Below are 22162 nucleotides of genomic sequence, written 5' to 3' on the forward strand. Positions count from 1 at the left end.
ATCGAGTTACTGTTCTCTCAACTTGTCCATTTAATTTGAGGAACCGAGGGAAGTTCCGAGACGCGACTAATTTAAATTTTCGTCCCATTTTTACCGTAATCGAAGTAAGAAATTCAGTTAGTCAGCGAAAAATGTTCGCCTGGCGGTTTGTTTATATTTCATTTAGACTCTGAATGTCGTTAAAAGTTGGGGAAAAATTAATTAACTGAGGGCAGCTGAGATCTTCATTTGACTAATCTACGCACCCATGTGCTCATAAATATTCGTCGAGAAAACCTTCTGAATAATGTGGGTATTTATTTAACTTTATGGAATTAATCTGCAAGCTCGCTGAGAATAATTAGTATCAATTTTCTGTCTTGAGGGTTCGTAACTTTGATGATCGCGTATTTATTTTTAGAATCTGGCGTTACTTTGCGGAAATCCATATTAATCAAGTAATACTTTATTACTTAAAGTATTTATTATTTTTATTTTTGGAATATTTGTTTTAATGAGTTCCGAAACGGGAGCCTTCAAGTCGCTTTCGAAGTTAAATCTTGATTTTAAATTACTTTTAGAGCGTTCTCAAATTGTTGAAGCAAAAAAGTAAAAAAGTGCCGTGTTATTTGGCGGGCATATATTTTTTGTGTTATTTGTAGATTTAATTATTGTTTGTTGTTCATAAGAAAGCGTTAACGCAAATATAGTAAAGAACTTGATGCCATAGGACATTTTCCAGCAGCTGTTCTCCAAACCGGCTTGGCAACCGACAGGCTGTGGAAGCCAAGACAATCCATACACAGTAATTATACTAATTATAGCGGTGCGACGAAATCGCGAAGTGAGTCGCGCCTGCCATAAGCGTCATTACTATTAAAAGATGTCATTATAGTGGCGATGCATAGTTGGCTTAGACGGGACCTAATTCCGAGTTAATGTCAACTCCATATCTAATAAACTTGATATTCTTCCTCGCGTTGTCCCGGCATATTGCTACGGCTCATGGCAGCCTGGGGTTCGCTTGACAACTAATCCCAAGATTTGGCGTAGGCACTAGTTTTTACGAAAGCGACAGCCATCTGACCTTCCAACCCAGAGGGTAAAACTAGTCCTTGTGGTGATTAGTCCGATTTCCTCACGATGTTTTCCTTCACCGAAAAGCGACTGGTAAATATCAAATAATATTTCGTACATAAGTTCCGAAAAACTCATTGGTAGGTACGAGCCGGGGTTTGAACCCGTGACCTCTGGATTGCAAGTCACACGCTCTTAGCACTACATTATTAAAGTTAAAATGCTGGGTTACTTTTGAACGAGGTTTTCATTCCTGTTACCTTTAAGTTTTCTCCCCCGGGAAGAAATTCCGGGATAATAACCATTGAAGGACACCTAGCTACATTTAAATTGGATTTAATCCTTTGAGTGATAAAGCAATTACGGAAGCAGGAAGGAAGAATGTTTTTGAGATATTTGGAGGTTTTAAAATTGTTAGGCATCAGGATGTACCTATCATAGGAAACTTCTGGGCAAGAATAGTTTAGGACCAGGTCTACTCGAAGAGAGACTATGTTTAGCAGTGGGCGACTGGAGTTTGAAATGATGATACGTCTATGCTACGTAGATCTGTACCCCTAGTGTCAATTTATTCGATAGCGAAACGTGACGTACGAGTTTGCGTTAAGTCTCATTTTGTATGGGATTTAGAAACAGCGCGCCAAGCGGGACGTTTTCCGAAAAAAAAAAAAAAAACCCCTTACAAAATGACACTTAACGCAAACGCGTACGCCACGTTTCGCTATCGAATAGATTTACAATAGGGGTACTGGTGATTTTTCGCAGTGCCAAGAACGTAAATAAGTAAATGCTTAGGCTTTCTAAATAAGAGGAATTGAAACAAGTTTATTTGGCCTCTAACTTCCTTTCCATGCATTTCAAAGCTGTTAAGGTACATGACAGCTACTCGTAATGCAAATTGCAACCACGGAATCCTCGGAAATAGCAGATGCATCCCCTTAGTGTCACGCTCTAATTTACTTTGTCATATGACACGAACGGATTAGCTTGTCTCGGCAATTCGTAGTGCGTCGTATTTGTATATTAGATACTTCACATCGTTGGCCGAGTACGAGTACCTACTACACAAGCCTTCTTGAGCTTACTCTGGGGCTTTGTGATTTTTTGTAAGAATGTTATGTGATGAATAATATTTCCTATAATATTTATTTATTTATATATAAAAATTGGTAATTGAACTGAGATCTCAAGTAATACTGTCTCGAGTACGCGATGAAGTAAATTTCACTAAGACTGAATGTATTCCCAGCTCGAACTCACGTTGGATTAAGATGCAAAGCGATTCCCTAGAGATCGGTTATCATTACGTTTGCATAGCTCGGCTTTGGTTAATATTAACAGAATGTTGCGAAAACTGAATAAACGACTTGTTGAGATTAATTTTTTAACCACCCACGGTGAAAGCTGCATGAGGAGTTTTTTTAACTAATTTGTGTATGGAAAAATAATTTATCGCCGCGTCAGTGGAAGTGAATTTAGATAATATTTCGAATAACCCGCCACACAACAGACAATTTATAAGAAGAAGTTTGGACACCTCAACCCCGTTGTGTGCTAGAAATATTTCTACAATTCAATAATTAAGACGAACTTAACCTATAGGTATTTATACCACGAAATGGAACCGAATAGAATCGCATTTAGCAAACATAACTTCTAATTCATAACTTGTCTTGTATATTTATGTAAGAATAGGAAAGATTCCGGTATACATCAAGAAAGCACTGTAATGTAGGTCGATCTACAAAATCTGACTTCCTAAAAATCAGACAATGACAGTAGCTTGCTCGCGTTCCCCGCATGTAGTACTTAAGGAAATCTATTTATCTACGTCCGACTTCTGGGACCCAAAAGTCTAGCTCTAGACCTAATCCGACCCGTCCCGCGGCTTAAGTGCACTCAAGTAAAAGTACTTTAAGATTAGCCTAGTGCTTAGTTTACCAGGCAGTCATTAAGAGTCATTGAAGACGAGATCGGGGACTAGGGCCTCATAGAGGATAAGAGGTAATTTGGCGCGCGAATTCTTGCGCTATTGATTACCGCACCGTTTCGACATATAAGTTCGAGAGATCGGTGCAAATACTGCAAATTTACATCAACTTTCAGTTTTATTACTAGCACTCGGTTAAAGACGAGTTTTTAGGTTTAGATTATAAATAAGAAACTAGTAAAAGTGGTTTAAGGCCCAGTAACTTCGTGTTCTTCTCCTGAGCGTAGGCGTGAGCGAGATGCGAGGTTTTTAAAACAAAAAAGCGCTACGACTTTTTAAAAACTCCGTTTTCTGGACTTACTTATACCTTAAAGCACGTAATATGTACAACTTTTGCACTTTTACACACTGTTACAGGGGTTTACCCTGTAACATTTTTTTTGTTACCTTAATGTATAAAATAATAGCCAGACAGCTTAATAAATTATTAAGTATCGTTATTCTTTATGAAAGAGGTCAATATGCTGGGATTTAATTAATATCTAAAATTCAGATTCCAAACTTGGCGGCAATGTAAACAAGTTCTAAATAAATTCCAACGTTGGGTGGAATTTAATAAATACAAGATCCAAGCACCAGGGGAGCAGGAGGGCGGGGAGATCTCGTTACTGAGATTGTGTTTACAATAGTGCACGCAACGCAACTGGCCGCACAGACCCGACAGTTGACAAATCGAAATAGCACTTTGAAATGATTAAAAAACTCGAATGTACATTCGAGTACATTACCAAAGGTCATTAAAAAACATCTTGAAGTAATAAAGGGTAAGAAATTTTTAGATTTGGACAAACATAGTTATATGGTGGCTAAAGTTTCAGTAGCTTGACTGCAATTAGAGTAAACTTGATCTAACACCTTTGCTTTTGCAATACTTGCTTTTGTCCTATCAAAGTCTAAATCAAGATAATAGAAGAGAGAGTACATTTAGGGTGGTAATTGAAGGGTTAACTGCACTAAAAATTATGCTGTTTTTTGTAAAGCATATCCTGCCTTTCTGTGAATATTTTTCTAAAAAACATGACTTCCTTTATACAACGTAATCTCACAGCATTTTAAAGAGAAAAAAAAAATCAAAAACTTCTTTGAACTCAGTTCACGGAGCACCAATCAAGGTTGAAAGTTGCGCGAGGCACACGGAATGCATAAATATTTCCAGTAAGTTCAACATTCATCCGAAAGTCGGATGTTTTCAAAGTTTTAGAACCTCTTAATATTAAGTTTTTGGTGCAACGGATAGAACGCGACACCGCACCGGCGCAACGGCTAGCTCGGAAAGTTTTCGATTAAATGTAGATCTTCTGGTTATGCTAGTGCCCTAGTTTCATAATTCCGAGCTCATTCAATTTTGGAATACTAAGTGTGAAAATTGTACTTAAACACTCTCACCAGTTGCGAGTGTTCGCAACATAATTATCGCTGTGTCAATATTAATATAGTAAATACATTTATTTTGGGTTTTAAAAAGATTCCTCTATCCTTTTAGATTTACGCCCGGAAAAACTAGTGAGACAACATAAAACGCAGCTAATATTCAGCAATATCTTAAACGTCGCCTTCAAAATTAAAGTAAAAGTGCACGATTAATAGTCAAAACTCGAGCGCAGGTCGCGAACAACAAATTTAATATAAATTCTTTGCAATAACAATACTTCATGTAAATTGAAACAGCCTCTAAACATACAAGTGATATAAGCACGCTTTATTCTCGGTATATTTCCTTGAGCAGGTTTAATATTAGTTTTATTCCTTAATTTAATTTCGTCGAGAAATTCCAGAAGTAATATCAACTCCAGTTCATATGCCCGAAACCTTGTAGAACTTTTTGCATCAGAAATCTCGAAAATTATATTAAAAAGTTTGATACGTTGCGGGCGACGTGCCCGGAATTAGAAATGTATTCTATTCTTGTCGTAACAATCTTTGGACGAACACTGGAGGTTAAAATGTCTTCATGCTATGAATCCTTAAAAGGCGTTTTAAGTTGATAGCGCCAAGAACCTTCATCTTTTTTGTTTTCATATTTATTGTCACTGTGACTGATAATAACTAAATATAATATCTTATTATGTTGCAATAGGTATGTGAATTAAAATTTACTTACTGTCTCCTCTCGAAGAGAAACGAACTCGCGATTCTGGGATACCAGCCCGCCGGTTTACCAACGGAGCTTCGGGATTTTTTCTAATACTTTTTCTTTATTTTTAAGCATTGTGGTATCGCTTGCAAATATTTCTGCTTAAGACAAATACCTAATTAAAATTAACTACGGATCAAAACCAGTTTAGGAGTAAAAGATGTTGCACGAGACAAACTAAGCCGTTCGTGTCAAGTGACAAAGTACCTAAATTAGAGCGGGACACTAAGGGGTTTCATATGCTTTCAAATATTCCGTGGATACAAATTGCATTACGAGTAGCTTTCATGTAGCTTAACAGATTAAGTAGAAATGCTCATTAAGGAAGTGCAGGCAGGTAAATTACAGCGAAATTTAGTCTTGCTCAAATTCCTCTTATTAAGGAAGTACACCACAGCCAAATAGTATTACTTATTATTATATCCGGAACGGTAAGAACCTTAAAGAAAAAAGCGTACTCCCGCTTTAAATGCCAGCAACGCACATGCAACCCCTCCGGTGTTGTAGGTGTCCATGAGCTACAGCAATTCTTTACCATTGGGCGATTTGACTGCTCATGTATCATAAAATATATTTTTCGAAGACCAGAAATTTCTACCAATGACTTCTACGAAACCTGTGCATACTTATTATAATTTAATATTTAGGTACCGCTAGCTTTTCGGAGAAGGAAAATATCATGAGGAACCTTGCATATATCCGTGATTCGTCCTCCATATATGTATTCGTCAGTAAGTATATGTATAGGTTGAGCTCTTTTAAAAATTAGCTTTTATCAATTATGCGATTCATCGCCTTGATCTATCATGAACGAATGAAGCTAACACTGTATCGTCTAGGTATTCTAGGTAAGCTCAATTAAAAGTTCCACCGTCATGTTTGAAGTGCAATATTGTATCTCGGAAGTCTGACTCGGATACGACAGAAGTTGTCTCGTTACTAAGACATAAGACGGTGGATTCCTATTGGTTGCGTGTAACGGAGTCGGGCGCCAATTTAACGTGGCCTTCTTTTACTGTTTCTTGAATAGCTTTATTGGATTATTATACAGGTATAATGCATTAAGCCATAAAAAATCTATTTTTTTATCGGTAAGTACCTATTGTAAAAAGACACTCAAACACAATTGATATATTGAGTGCATTAAATCTCGGAAGTTTGACTCGGAAGATGTTCTCAGGCATACCATATCAAAGACATGCCGAGGCGTTCTTAGCGTTTCTGGAAACTGGTATGTCTGAAGCCGCCTGGGGGATGCCTCGGCATTCCTAAGCACACCTTGACATGCCTGAGGACGCCCCGGTAATATGCCGAAGGATTGCCGGAAGGAATTGCCGTGCCATGCCAATAGTGGGCGCCGGCCCTAACGGGGTTGGTAACATTACAGCAAAAATGATCAACATTGTTTTTTGGCCCTTATATTATTTTTTTATTTCATTAAATCATCGATTATTTAAATGTGTCCTGCCAAACATCGCCGTACGTATATTTTATTTATTTTATTTTATTTTAGTACATGGAAAACCAACAGCGCTATATATATCTAGAACTTCCAATAGAATTACAGAGCCAATTACAGGTTCTCACTTATAGAAATACAATAAATTATAAAAAGTTTTTGCCCATCTTAATTTACACATTTAAGTTCCTACAGCATAAGAACATATCTATATATATATATATATATATATATGATTCATTTTTACAAAAAATAAATTAAAAAAAAGAAAAAGTAGTTAAATCCTGTGAGTACATGTACATATTCAATAATGCACCGAGCCTTGTCCTGCGCCAGAATTATTGTCACCCATGAAGTGTCTAATTTATTTATTTTTTATTACTGCTATGCTATCATTATATATGTCGATATCACAATTTATAGAAACTTTATTTAAACTCATGCCTGCCCTGCATATGAAACTGTTTTTCCTATACCTAGTAGTAGCTTGGTAATTACTAATGGGACGAAAATGCCTTAGCTTCCTTGACGGAATATTAAAAGATATATGATCCTAGTTGTCTACGAGACAACTTGATAATGACAGAGTTCGTCTCTTTCAATCACGTGGTATTGATAAGTGACACTTATTTTATCACCTGGACAAAGCCAGCCATCCATAGTACGCCTGCAGCTAAAACAGGTTAGGTATCGACTCCTACGTACTTGGTATGCAATAGGAACAGTACTAAAGCTTATATCGCTTAACTTCGAGACATCAGACACTTTCTAAGTAGTGTCTTCTCGCTGAGTACTAAGTTTAGAAACGTGCGTTCAACTATCTAAATAGTTGAAATTACATATTGCGCTGCAATATGTAATTTCAATGCAATTAAAATTGTGGTGATGTTCTGGATAGTGCGAAAAATTTCATGCTCGTTACTTTCCCAGCATTGTCCAGATATTTTGCTTCGGCTCCCCAAAAATCAACTTTTTTAAATGCCTATACATTTACGTATATCGCTATCAGAATTTTCAGTAAAATGTTAGCTTCTATACGTTATCAAGTGTATTATTTAGCATCAGTTCATATAAATGTATTGTTTATTAGAGGAGAGCAGTTTTACGTAAATCGGGATGAAGATAAATTCCGTTATACAGAATTTCACGGCCCTTTAATCAAGTCGGGTCAATAAGTTGTATTTTTATTTTATTAGCCTGTTTGAGTGTCCCACTACTGGGCAAACGCCTCTCCCCTTGATTTCCAAAACTCCAGATTTGTTGTTCCCTCCAGCCAGTTGTTCAGGAAGCTGTCCAGGTCATCCCGCCATCTCCGACTGGGCCTGCCCCGACCACCAATAACTTGTGTACTGTTAATCTTTAACATGTGCTGTTTTATTACTGATAGATATAAATACACGAACGCGTGGGTAAAGTGGTATGGTAACCCTATACTGCTCTTAACCCGATGGCTTGCTGTCAACTATGACCGCCCCTGACATAGGGTTGCCTTAACGGAAAGTGTTCATTGGATAACAATAGGGTATTTTCTATGTTGCGTGAAACTAACTAATGTAATCATATGGGCGGACGCGAGCGTTTTACAGAATATTTTATGTTTTGGAGCAGCTAATGGTCCCTGTATGTATAATGTGATTTTTCCTTCTTTCCGGAACATGATCGGATTTGCATGGGACCTCTGAGTGAACGGCGCGTAATAAATAAGTAACAAAAATCGAGTTGCGTACCCAACATGCAGATACCTGTTTGTTCGTAATCTGATTCATTAATGATGTTTTTTAGTTTTCTATAATCATAGATAAGAATATCTTTAATTTAGTATAACTTTCATTGTTTCAAATGCGAAAAATAAAATATTCACGATAGAGTCATATCAACCTAAACAACATCTTCTTACTTAAAGTTCTTATTCAGTCAGAATCTTCTGAGCTACAGTAGTTTCGTATTCATTAGTTCTTTAGTAATAGTATTTTTCTAGTTTTTATCTTGCCACTGCGCTCCAGGAAATTCTCAACTAGTTACCATAAAATGCTACTACTGCCTCTCCAGGCATGTGTTTTATTTAACAAGTTTATTTTTATGTAAGAGCAGACATTGTTCGTATCTTATGATGAAAAATCGTAGCAACCCTCACACCCTTTTAGCTGTTATTGTTACAAATGTGTTAGGTATTTCTGGACTTGTGAGGGTAATATTATCCTGGCCTGGTACATTTGGCTCGGGTTACGTGATGTTTTTGTTTTGTAATAAGTCTTATGATATATTATCATTTACGAGTATCTGCTACACGCTTCAGCTAACTGGCTTAAGCGTATCCTGGAAGGTATGAGTATACCTATTGTTTAGACAAAGTTTTGTAAAATCAGTTTGTTATCTGTGTCACTCAGTACCTTGTCATAATGACAGTCATTATGATAGCCGCTAGGAATCTTACATTATTGTCGTTGTGACAAGGCACAGTCGCCATCAAATATATCGGAGTGGCCAAGATGTTCACAAATATCTGAACGACGCGTCTATTATCAAGACGTTAAAGTTATTCAGATATTTTTGAGCACCTTGGCCGCTACTGTATATCTGATGGCGGCCGTATGAAATAGCACAAAAATCAAGTTCCCTGCCCTTACCAACTTCATTCTACTGTCAAACAAGATTTTCGTTATGCATTCAATGTGGTAAGTCCAAGTATAGTTACCCTGAGGGATCCCAACCTCAAAGGAATAAGTTGTTTGCATGAATTATACTAAAATCATTGTAGTCTCGGAGCAGATTAACATATCTATTCAATTTCTCTGTGGTATTGGTTGTGTGTAAACGTTTTTGCATGTTTATGTTTCTTTGTTAGTACTGTAGTTGAATTAATCGCATGCTTAATGAAATTCTTAGTAACTGGGAGTAAATATTGTTTCGAAATATTTTAGATAAATCATTGTTTTCATTAACTGTGCGATAGGTGGGACGATGTAAATACTTTGTTTTGTCAGTTTTGTGTGCTATTGAAATTTTACTTGAAAAAAACTTAGGTACTTACTTAATTCATTCATTCATAATACTAATATTTTTAATTAGTTAGAGACCGTCCAAGCTAACTATGCATAAACTTTGCCGTGACACCATTTGGAAGTGCCACCTTAAACATTTCACTGTCGACAGACAGTCGATGTGCAGTTAGCTGAGACGGACTTGACAGGAATTTAATTTAAAACTAATTAAGATAACGAATTTTGGTATTCAACTTTAATTTAATTACGGAAGAAATTAAAACAATTTCCATACTGACAAAGTCAACTTGCTTAATATACAAACTTATTACATCCTCCCAACTCAAACATACACTTCAAATGAATCTTGTTTACGTAGAGAAATAATTAAAATTATTGTGCCTCATTGCAAACTCGGAAACTTATTTTATGGGTAAACTTTCGCAGTACGAGTTATTAATTTCAATGAGGTTTAAATGTGTTTACTCACTACAGAGGGCGTCAGTGGATATATTCTAGAAACGACATTCAAACCTTAATAATGATAACTTGATTTAATAATTACCTAAAGCGAATTTGAAATAGAGGTGGATTGTCATCAAAGAAAACTTAGTAGCCACAGTAATATTTTATCAGTATATAATTTGTTGAATATGAAAAAGTGGCGCCATCTAAGAAATCAAAGGCCAAAGGTAAGGATAGTTTCGAGCGATGGCGCCACAACCTTTGACCTTTGCCCGGTAAGATGGCGCCAGTTTTTGATATTTAACAAATTTAACACATATCAGTGAAAGAATAAGTATCAAAGTCAAATGACATTGGTGGGCGTAAAACGCACTATAGGTAATGTTAAATACAGTTATTTTTTAAGTACGAATGTCAGATTCAATGTTTTTTAATTAGTTTATGTGTAACTCTATTGACTATTAAAAGAGGCCACTCCAAAGCAAGAGCTGTGCGTCCAAAGCCCCTTCATCTAGTTACACGTTCTAAGAGTTCTAAGACTGCCCAAAAATATGGCAGTAGTTTTTTCAACACTAGCAGTATTATGAACTACGTATTTTTAAACAGACAAACATGACATGAAAATGAAATAATGTTTTCTGCCCTTCGGTCGGAAAGCGTCAACTTGCGCTAAACTAAGTTGCCGCTTTCCGGCTCCGTCTAGCAGAAAAAGTATACACATCTCGGCCAGTAAATAAGAAAGCCTCAGACATTTCTTATTTTACTTGCAGGCATGTAATATACTATACGTAGTTTATTGATCTTATTATTGTATAACCAGGTTCTCTACGACGGCAAATTGTCCTCGGCGATAGTGTTCATGTATAATCCCGTGGCAACCGACGGGCAACTTTGTCTGCAGTCCGCCCCTAAAGGCAACGTCTCGTATTTCGTCCACACGCCGCACGCTTTGATGCTGCAGGTAATGCTCGTGTTTTATGATGCCCTGGTCTATATGGGAAAGTTTAATGCTTTATAGTAGCGAGTTAAGATGGCCGTATAATGCAGATGAGACATTCCGCAAGTAATATCACTACACCTTATAAAACAAAGTCCCCACCGCGTCTCTCTGTGTGTATGTATGTTAGCGCGTAATATCTTTTTCACGTCAACATCTCGAACAAGGGTAATTTGCTGCTTTAAAACAGTGAGCAAAATCGCGTTTTGCTTACTGAGTGAGACAAAATAACATTCAAGTGACCTTTATATTCGAATGTCATTTCAACGTGCGGGGCCTAATACAAGTTCGAAGTATTTGGATTCTATTGTCTTTGTCCCTTTCACGTCATTAGCAAAAATAAAGAAACAAAAAGTGCATACGTAATTCAAAGACATTCATATATTGACGGTTTATAATAGACCCCCGAAATAAGTCAGACCGCATCGTTCCAAAACACCCTACGAATCTTCATTCGTAATAGTTAATTAATGAAATAAAAGTTTAAAATTTAATAAAAACACGTATTTTATTATATAATCAAAACAATGAACTTATACAAATTTACGCAATTGTTACGCAATAAATAATTCTACTTAATTACTTTTAACGATCTCTACTATAGTTGACAAATAGTAGTATCCGCAATTCGGACCGTATCGTACAAAGATTTTTTGTACAAAAAAAAAGTTGACGATTAAACTCTCAATAGATGTTCGTTAATTTATTATTTTCGTATTATTTTATTGAAATTTATTTCGTTTTGTTTTATTGCGGTAATTAAAGTTAATTGTTAGAATACCTTCAGAAAACATGAGTGAAATAGTGATCCGTCCGTCTGGATTACATTTTTTCATTTTGTTGATGGCTGACTGACGTGAAAATTTTTGTGTACTACAGGAGATCAAAGTTATTTACATCTCGTGCGCTTTTGAGTCCCTTACTACGCTCAAGATTCTAAATTAGATATATTATAGAATCTTTCGCTTGCACGGGACTCAAAACAAGCACTCGAGAAAATATCAAATTTTGCTCTCTTGTTATACAAATAACTATTTCCCCCTAAAGGGAGTCGGCAAACTTTTGAGAAGCAGAGCCAACCAGAGCTGGCTATACTCTCCCTCTTAATAATCAAAATTTGTTCCCACAGGAAGTAAAAGCTGTTGTAACACACTCTATACACAGCGCGCTGAACTCCATTGGCGGGGTGCAAGTTCTGTTTCCGCTCTTCGCGCAACTGGATTTGCCGCATGATGCTCCGGCCACAGACCCGAAGCGCGACCCCATGCTATGGTATGTTGTCCTGGTAATTGTGATATTTTAGCATAACGATCTCAACACAAAATATCACATGAATTTTATGTGATTTTTGGGTCATCCAATTAGTTGGAATCAATCAATCACTTTCGATTTTAATGAGGAAGGTATCAAGAAGAAGCTACATTCGTCGGCGGGTGTTTTATACAGGATGTCTATTTAGTTACCTGTAATAATTTACGGGGTGAAAATATAGATCATACTGGGCAAGTTTTTCTACGGGACCAACCCCGTAATCGCGAAAAAATAGTTTACTCTCCCATACAAGATGTCAAGGTCAGATAGCCGAAATGTATGAAACAGACAATTTTTTTTCGCTATATTTTCGCTCGGGGTGAGTCCCATACTAAAAGTTGTTTAGTAAATAAATAAAATGCCTTTATTGATTCTCTGCGAGATTACAGTATATGTTAAATTAATATAAAGTTTATTTATGTTTTAAGTTTACTCGTAAAGACCCCTCTTTGGGTGAAGGCCTCCTCCAGTTTCGCCAAATATTGGCCTTCTGTGGCCAATATTTGCCAGCTGTAGCCACTATTTCATCAGTCCACCTTTCTTTGGGCTTCCCGTGTTTCCTGGTCCCGGTGGGGCCACGCCATAGCGTGGTTATTTTTGCCTATCTTTCTATGTTAGAACGTGCTAAAAGTTGCTCAATATGACCTATATATTCACCCCGTAAATGATTGCAGGTGACTAAATAAACTTCTTTCCAAAATGGGAATCTACAAGAATAATTACATTGCGTAGGTAAGCGTTAAAAAAGCTAACACGCGGCTTCTACAAATTCTAGAAAAAGGCGCATGGCACAGTGCATCCGATTCGCACGTCCGTACTCCGTTGCTTCGACTTGCGAGCGGGATGTCGCTATAGTACGCGCATAGCGTTATCTCGCTCAAACGTCGGAGCCAAAAGCGGTTTTTTCATCGGTTCAAGAACCCTCATAAAAAGACACCAAAATTCTCTTTAACATAATCCTCGCACATGAAACGCTTTTATACGTATTCACTAACTTATTCGCTTTAGCGTAACTTGTCTAAACTATGCATGTGGAAATTGTGCAAACGGTCCGGAGTTCGGATTCGGTTTGTGCTCAGTTTCGGTATAACGATTTAGTGCGAGTTGTTTTAGTTCTCAACTAAACTTGGGTTGGTTTCCAACTAAATCACCACTGGTCGTAGACTATCACCGATAGACTTTGCATTATTATATTTACATTTCGCGGTAATCACACAGGTGAGATGTCGATTTATAAATTTATTTTTGTTTATATTTGTTTTCATAAACGATTTGTACATGATTCTTGGCCTACTAGTTTTTAAAGATTTCAACTACTTTGTGTACAAACGATTGATTTTTATATGTATAAGAAGTCAAACGAGCAGACGAATCGCCTGATGGTAAGTGATTACCGTCACCCATAGGCTCCCGCAATGTATATTAAAGTTACACTAAAGTACACACTAAAACAATTTCAGACACAATACATAATTCGCATTAAAAAAAAAGGGGAAAATAAACTTAAGGACTAAAATACGTTTAAGGGTAAATGAGACTGAAAGTACTGAAACACACAAGATTAAGAGAAATTTAACAAAAGCTCATTCTAATGGGGGTCAGCGATCTGTGCACCTAAATCACCGGCACATTGTCTGGCTTAGTGCGAATTCGCCGCGGTCCGATTGCCGAGGGTTCATTAATATTCCAAGTAGCTCCTGCCACATTACCCGGCTAAATGCACTTTCGCTGTCTCTAGTGAGGTGACGTTGCCAACTCTGGAGAATATTTGGGATCTTTTCCTGGGAATATTTGGAAACTTTCTCAGGGAAAAGATAAATCCAAGGAAAAGCATAATTTCCAAATATTGCTTATCCTCCTAAGGCCCTGCCATACAAATGATAAATCCACAATTTCCCACAGAATTTGATCCTATGGTGCAGGGAATAGGGTTGATTTTGTTTTGTTTAAAAATTGAACGAAACAAAACAAATGCAACTCTGTTCTATTTCAATATGACTTAAATTTCATCGAACTGAACGGCCTAGGAGGCTATAACCAATTACTTGGCTTACGATTCTCTAATACTTTTCTGAGTCACGTTATGTTATATTACTTTTATTAATTAAAACATACGGGCACTACAAATCCGTTTTAATATGAAGGGAAAAGTCAAAATATTTTTTTCTTAGGAAAACTTACAGCTAAAGTAACAAAATAGGTTTCGAAATAAAAACAGTAAGCTAATTACAAGTTTCCACAGGTAGAAACTGCGAAAAGTATATGACGTGCGAAATTGCAAAATTAATAATAACTATTATGCTTATAATTATGTTGCTTGACAGTGAGACTTAGTTTAAACATTCAACGAGAAGAACAAGAGAGAAAGAAATAAGATAGAATTGCATATGTAAGTATTAACAGTGGGAGAAATCTTGGCTCATTACCATTAGTTTACGTATTGAACTCAAGCTGTCACAGAACAGATTGATGTGATCATGATGTTTGCAAAGCTGAGTAAAGGACTAAGCAGCTCTTAGAAAAAATGAGCTTTTCCTATTATTAGTATAAACGAAGGAAATATGGAACGTTTTCCCAACATTCGCGCATCCCTACTTAATGCTCCTCAACTGAAACCGAGGGACCATCTCAAGACGTATAAACTCCTGGCTATCCCTAATTGCCTGGTGTCGACTTCTCTTAACCGATTTGATTTATGGGAGGTTATTGCGAGGGAACGCATTTGCATGGGGGTTTTGGTTAATATTAAATTTTCGGGTAGTTTTGCAGTACCTAATGGCTCTAATAATTAGTATTTGTAACAGATTAACTGTATTAAATACAAATACAGTGTGTATTTTTGATATTTGTATTTTTTGTTGTTTTAACGTTTGATACTTCAGAACTCCGTCATTTCTCAACCGATTTAGAACAAGTATGTTTTTATTGAAAGTATAACACTAGTCCCAGTTTTACACGCGCCCATATGCTGCGTTGGCTGTTTAACATCAGGCAGGACATATACTTGTTTGCCACGTGGTATAAAAAAGGACGCTCGTAAATAGATACTTACTTTATTTATCAACCAAAAACTAAACTTCATCCTAATCGTGTTTTCCAAACATCCGGCGATGCCTTGAATACTTTTCGAGGGAATCAAACGGAGCCAGCAAATCTGACGTCACAGATATCGGGCATAAGTTTAATCCCGTATTGCCTTTGAAAGGTTTATTCAGAGATTCAGCCGAGTGTAAAAGGGTTGCCATGCGAAGTTGTATAACATTTCGTGACAACACTTTACTATTTCCCCTTCGCGTTATTCGCATTCATTCCAATGGCTCCTCTACACGATGGGCCATCATACTGGCCCAATAAGATGGGCCAGCATGTAGAGAGGGTAGTGGTGCCGGGTGGCTTATGGCGGGCGGAATGGCGATGCGATGGCCTCGGTGTCGGTTTTTCGTTCGCAAATCAAAGGAATAGTGGGTCAGAGATGGTGCGTACGCATCTACACGTGGCCCATCCCATAGTACGTGCTCTCAACCATCGCATGGCCATCTCACTGGTCCAGCGCTGGCCCATCGTGTAGAGGAGCCATAAAACATAAAGAGCAACAGCTGTTGGTATTGGTACCTATACCTATGCCTGTAATTAGTGTATGTAGCTTCATAGATAATAAATAAAGCGAATTTAAGTTTAAACAGAATTTCTTTTTTTTTATGGAAGCATGTGCAGGGTGCGTAGGCAAGATGCCAATCGTTAACGCTCCGGTGTGAACGAAACGCAACTGTCTCTATCGAACTAATATGGAAGAGTGATAGAGAGAGATAACTACGCTACGGAGCGCGAATGATTGGCATCTTGTCTACGTACCGTGGTCATTTTGAACAACTTGACCGCCTAACTAAGTTTGTTTCTGCTTTCGAACTGAATATAATAAATATCTGTAACATTTGTAAGAGATTTAAACGGAGCTCGCTAGTCTGACATCACAGATACCGTGTTTAATCCCGTATTGCCTTTGAAGAGTTTATTCAGGGTCAGTCGAGCGTGAACGGGTTGCCATACGAACTGTGTTGTAGAGTTGTTTTTTATTTTAAATTCTGTTTAAATTGGCAACAATTTTACCTATTAAATAAGCTGTGATTTTAAAGCTTCCATACAGATATCGCTCACAAGTTTAATTTTAATAAAAAAAATCGTAGAGTTGGAACGACGTGTGTGAGTTTATTTTATTTTTGTAATTATTTAAGCTTGTATTATTATAACATACCTACTGTCAGTTTAATGAGTATTCTGCGTCAAAGCTTTGAATTCGCAATCACGAAAATGTTGCCGGTTAGGGCTTTTTATAATTTACATGGTCGACTCATTTTGGCATTAGTACAGTAGGGTTCAAAAGTGCATGAAAAGTTATGAATGAAATCATTCATAAATTGTCCATGCAAATTTAAACCTGATGGTACGTTAATTATAGTTTTTGAAATTAAAAATGAGAATTCTAGGTATTGGTGAATCATTAAGTATTTTTTGGAGTTCTTATAAGATTTCAAGTTGAAAGTCTGGAGTATCGCTGAAAAAGTTAAAGTCACTAAAAATGATATCTAGGTTTTACTTGTGAGAATAAATAAACCCTGTACACGATTAGCTTTAGCATTTGTACTGCACTGCACCCATTTCAAATATTAATAATAAAAAAACATTAATACAACGCCCACATTTCGTCCCACAGCTCGAAACTGCTCGGTTTCGTGTGCTCGCTCGTGGAATCCTGCGCCACAGTTCAGCAGCACATGCTCCAATGTCGTGGGTTCCTGGTCATCTCACATATGCTACAGCGCTGCAGTCGAGACCATCTGACGCCGGAGACGCTGGCTTCGTTCCTGCATCTGACGAAGCATCTTGTCACGTGTTGCTCTCCTAATTCGGATTTGCTTTTGAAACAGGTATGTCGGGTTTGTAAAATGAGGTGTTCATGTCAATTCAAACTTACATTTTGACGTCAATATGATATCTAAATGATCTAATTTTGTTACAAGCTTTTAATTTACCTGCAATGTTTTTATGTTCGGGAAAAATCTTAGACCCCCCTTCCCATCACTTTCTTGACCTGTAATTTCACATAATACACTATTAGGTACTATCATTCGTCCGCACATATCGCTCGCGCCGATATATACCAACGAATACGAGTGAAATACACGCGCAATTAATAATCATTTAGATATCAAAATGTAGGTTCGAATTGGCCTCCAGATGCAGTGTCGTTAAAGCGACGAATGCACCTATTTTTTTTATACTACGTCGGTGGCAAACAAGCATACGGCCCGCACGATGGTAAGCAGTCTCCGTAGCCTATGTACGCCTGCAACTCCAAAGGAGTTACTTGCGCGTTGCCGACCCTAACAACCCTCCCTCTCCTCGTTGAGCTCTGGCAACCTTACTCGCCGGCAGGATCACAACACTATGAGTAGGGTCTAGTGTTATTTGGCTGCGGTTTTCTGTAAGGTGAAGGTACTTCCCCAGTTGGGCTCTGCTCTAGATCTGGAATGACATCCGCTGTGATGTGCCCTACCACACAAAGCGAGATGACATTCACAATGCCCACACCTCTCTTGTGGACGTAGTTTAAGGACATACTCGAATGACTCGTTGAATAACGCAGCCCGTACGCAAGCGACCGGCGGGGCGGCGAGCGGCAAATCAAGGTCATTCATACATTTATGTCTAATAATTATAATAACATTACTTGTAAGCGCCTTGGTTTATTGGACTGTAAGCTTATTTGTGAAATAAAATCGAAATACATTTGATTGAGCGCAATGTTATGAATGGCCTTGATTTGACGCTCGCCGCGCCGTGCGCCGTCTGCGTCCAGTCAGGCCTTAGGTACATACGACTTTTTATTATTAAGCAAGGAAAGCCATGGAGTGAGCACTCTAAGCTTATGCACATTAGCAGCATATGGGTTGTACATTCCATTAAATCACAGTTCACAAACTGCTGTTGTGAGGGTACAGGGTACCTCCCATAAACATGCAGGATATTGCCTTCATAAATTAAACGTGGGGCTTTGCTTACATTACAGCACACACTGCGAAAATGGATGATTTTATTTAGAAGTTGTGAGAAGTTGGTTGTAACACAATGAATGATCGAATGTTTATAGCCAGATATAAAGTCAACCTTAAAATCTTGTACGATACACGTGCGAATGGGTAATTCGCAACTCGTGTCGATTTAAAATACTCCCTTCGGTTATGTTTTAGTTTCTCGCCACCCGTTGCGAATTTGCTACTTATATCACTAGTATCGTAATGTACTATTGACATTTAATATCCGCGAACCAATGAAAACGTAATAACGACTAACCAAATACCTAAAGGCCTGTAATAATGTTAGTAATTATGTACGTAGCGAAAATACATATTGAATGGTTTGCGTGAATGATCGGATTAACAGAGCAATCAATTAGTGGACAAACGGACATCAAAGGATCCGCTGATGCATTACAATGTGTCGGTCTGCCCTTACCAAGTTTGCAGGCGTTCATAATGTATGGCGGTGTTCACATTGTATGCGAATTCGCATGCCGCTCCGGTGCGCGAGTGGGTCATTGCTATATGTATGCGCACAGAATGCTGTCTTACTCATATACCGGTCGGGCTACCCTACTGGGCTAGCGACTGCGTTAACTCACTCGCAATGTTTTCTGTAACTTTCGCATCGAGTCATGGTCCCTATGGTTCGAATTAAGTGTAAAAAAAATTGACCAATCACGTGCCGCCGCGCTCCCATAGAAAAGACTAAACGGGCGCGGGGCGGGGGCGGGGGGGTTCATTAATTATTTAGGTTTTATAGTACATTAGATGACCCGTAGATAAATTATTGTATCCAATAGTGATATAATCAAGCTTTTCAATCTCGTACCTTACTTAGGCAACTCAGCAAGCTTCGTCGGAAATTTTCGCAGTCGCAAACTTTTAGCTAGCTTCTAGTGGTTAATTGCGGTTTCTAAAACACCCTGACACTCGCCAAGTCCCTCCGAAATCCTAACAAAGGAGATAAAATCCTAAGGCGCATGGAACACTGCATCCGATTTGCACGTCGCTCTGGAGTTTGAGGGAGATAACGCTATGCGCGTATTATAGCGACATCCTGCTCGTGCGAAAGTCCTAAAATAGTCCCACTTTTCCTTTCTGCCTACTTCTAAAAAGTCCTTAGGGACATAGACGTTTATTGTTGCCCACCGTTTTTATGTTGGGGAACAATGAACCCGACCAAATTATGTAGATTGCGTTTGGTATGTTGTCAGGAATTTAAAACGTGTTTTTATTTTTGTCACATTGCGTATGTTGTGTCCCACACGGGCGCACGCGTATGGCTGGTCTGTATAAAATACTAAGTCTATGGTTTTGTTAGAAAATGAGTATCCCATGGCACTGTCTCATAGGATAGGAAGAAATCTGATTAAAGAGATTCTTATTCACATTCTGCATCGTTAACATACCTGCAATTTCATACGTGCGAATTGGGTGCAGTGTGCCATGCGCCTAACATGTCAGGGAAAATGATGTATGGCAAACTAAACCGCAGTGCATCACGTTGACGACAGGACTTGTCAATAAATTAATAAATAAAAAATTGCATCACGTTCATACCTACTAATTGTTGGTGCGAGCGAAAAGCGAGTGAGTTCACGCAGCCGCTAGCGCCTATATTTCCTGAACTGATTAAACTCATGGTAAGGGTAGTGGTCAATCCATTTAATAATTACGTACGAATTTTTAGATAAAATCAATCGTAAAATCGCATTTTTGTGATTATATCGACGATTTGGTTCGTAAATTCGTATTTAATTTCAAAATTGTGGCATCGAAATATGCTGTGAATATTTTTGTTGCTTTTTTAAAGTTTCAGGTGTAAAATATGATGTAAAGCCTATACTGAAAATATTTTGGATCCTGTATTGATATAAGACTTAGCATTAAGTGAATTATTATTTATAAATGTTTATACACCTTTGATCTCTACCTTTATTTTTTGTCTTATTACTGCATTGAAACGCATCTTACATAAACTATTTCATCTTTTGTATACATAAGTAAGGCTAACCCTGCACAGATTTTCCCGCCTTTTTACTGAGGCGAAGATAAGCGGGTATCAGAGGAGACGTGCAGGAATCAACATAGCATTGGTTGAACAGCGGAGCGGACACGAGAACCACTACTGGTTGACTACCGCACGTCTCTCATCTCCGCCTCATCGGAGAGGCAACAAAGTCGGTCCAATGTTACTCTAAACCTTAATCAGTTAGGCCGCGGACGGAACGAACGCGGCGAGCGGGGTGGCGGGTGGCGCGGCGGTCCACCCTGTCGTCCAAAACAGGTTCATTCAAGTCTATAATACATTTTTATCGGATCAAAATGTAGTACTGTTTTGGACGACACCGGCGGCCCACTCCGCCGCGTGCGTCCAGTCTGCGGCCTTAATATCTTATAGGTATTGTAAGTTGCGTTTCGTTGCGTTTGCGCACAGCAGGTGCCGTGTTTGTCGATGGTTGTTAGCGCATGCTCCTCTTGCTTGTTCACGACTCTCCGGATAATGCACTCCCACTTTTTTTTTTAAATAAAAGCAACAGGTTAAACGAACTTCTTAGGTTTTAAATAGTGTCCATGTATAGTCAGCATCAAATAGATAGATAGCATGAATAAGTATCTCTCTGCATTTCATGTTCAGTCAGCACAGATAGATAGAACACACATTTGTTAGCATAGAAATAAGGTGTTGCGATATATTTGACTACATTGCCTGTCACTATCTGTTTGATGCTGACTGAACATGAAATATAGAGAGATATAAAACAAAATACGTAATACAAAAGTACTTCTTAATACAATTGTTTTTAATGTGGTCTGATAGTTTTTTTTTTTTCAAAGCACGTAAAGGACCTATTTGCGAGCATTGTAAAATGTTTTTTTTTCATCAAGACTTTTACAATTGAATCGAGTTTAAAGTAAATACACTCGAGAAAATGCAGGAAAAAATTAAATTTTATAAAACGACTTGCTTAGTTTTTTTCACTGCTCTTGATTGTTGTTTTTTTTTTATCAAGCTACAAAAGTTGATAGATTTTTTTGTACTTAACATAATTTTACCATGTAAGATTACTTAATTGATGCATATTTAGTCTCTGAAGTAGTATTATGTACACCTTATTCTGGAAATAAGCCTGCTGAATAATTCAAATATTCGCCATGAGCGAAGTTCGTTTAATCTAAACTGATTGATAATTCACAAACTTTAATATAATTCACTCTAAACTCTGATGTTATTGAAATTTATTTCATGAATTTACATTGGAATGAGGTTTGTGAATTCACTAAGAAATTGGCTCCACCCCGACACTCCACAAATGTATTATTTCAACACCGAACACTTGAAATCTCAGACACCTTGCTTGTCATTTAGACAGTCTCACAAATTGCTATATGTATACTGTATCCTTAACCTTATCCAATGCAGATAAGGTTGAAAACAGGATACATATTATTGCCACGACTGCATAAAGGTCCGGTTCACCCACCGCAGCGTGTAGTGAATTGCACCGGGGCTTAGCTTTTTCCCCAAATTACTGTGCCATATGACGAAAAATTTAAAACATACCCGAAATACTTGGTGCCTAGATTGTTGTCGTAGCTTGATACGTGCCCTTCTTGAGTCCTAGTACTTTACAACTTATTAGACAAAGCAAGAGAGCAATGCTATCAACCATCGGACAGTGTAAAGT

At 37.8% G+C, this 22162-nt stretch overlaps 1 protein-coding gene across 16 annotated transcripts in view; it reads left to right on the top strand.

The window, feature by feature from the left end:
- LOC133524685 (neurobeachin) overlaps positions 1-22162 on the top strand; it is a 963862-nt gene that overhangs the window by 670911 nt on the left and 270789 nt on the right. For all 16 annotated transcript variants that reach the window (XM_061860799.1, XM_061860801.1, XM_061860790.1 and 13 more), the window contains exons 11-13: positions 10906-11046; positions 12212-12354; positions 17105-17318. In XM_061860799.1, coding sequence (XP_061716783.1) covers positions 10906-11046; positions 12212-12354; positions 17105-17318 — 498 coding nt within the window. The remainder of the gene's footprint in view (positions 1-10905; positions 11047-12211; positions 12355-17104; positions 17319-22162) is intronic.

The sequence above is a fragment of the Cydia pomonella genome, chromosome 14, assembly GCF_033807575.1.
Source record: "Cydia pomonella isolate Wapato2018A chromosome 14, ilCydPomo1, whole genome shotgun sequence".
Classification (NCBI taxonomy): domain Eukaryota; kingdom Metazoa; phylum Arthropoda; class Insecta; order Lepidoptera; family Tortricidae; genus Cydia; species Cydia pomonella.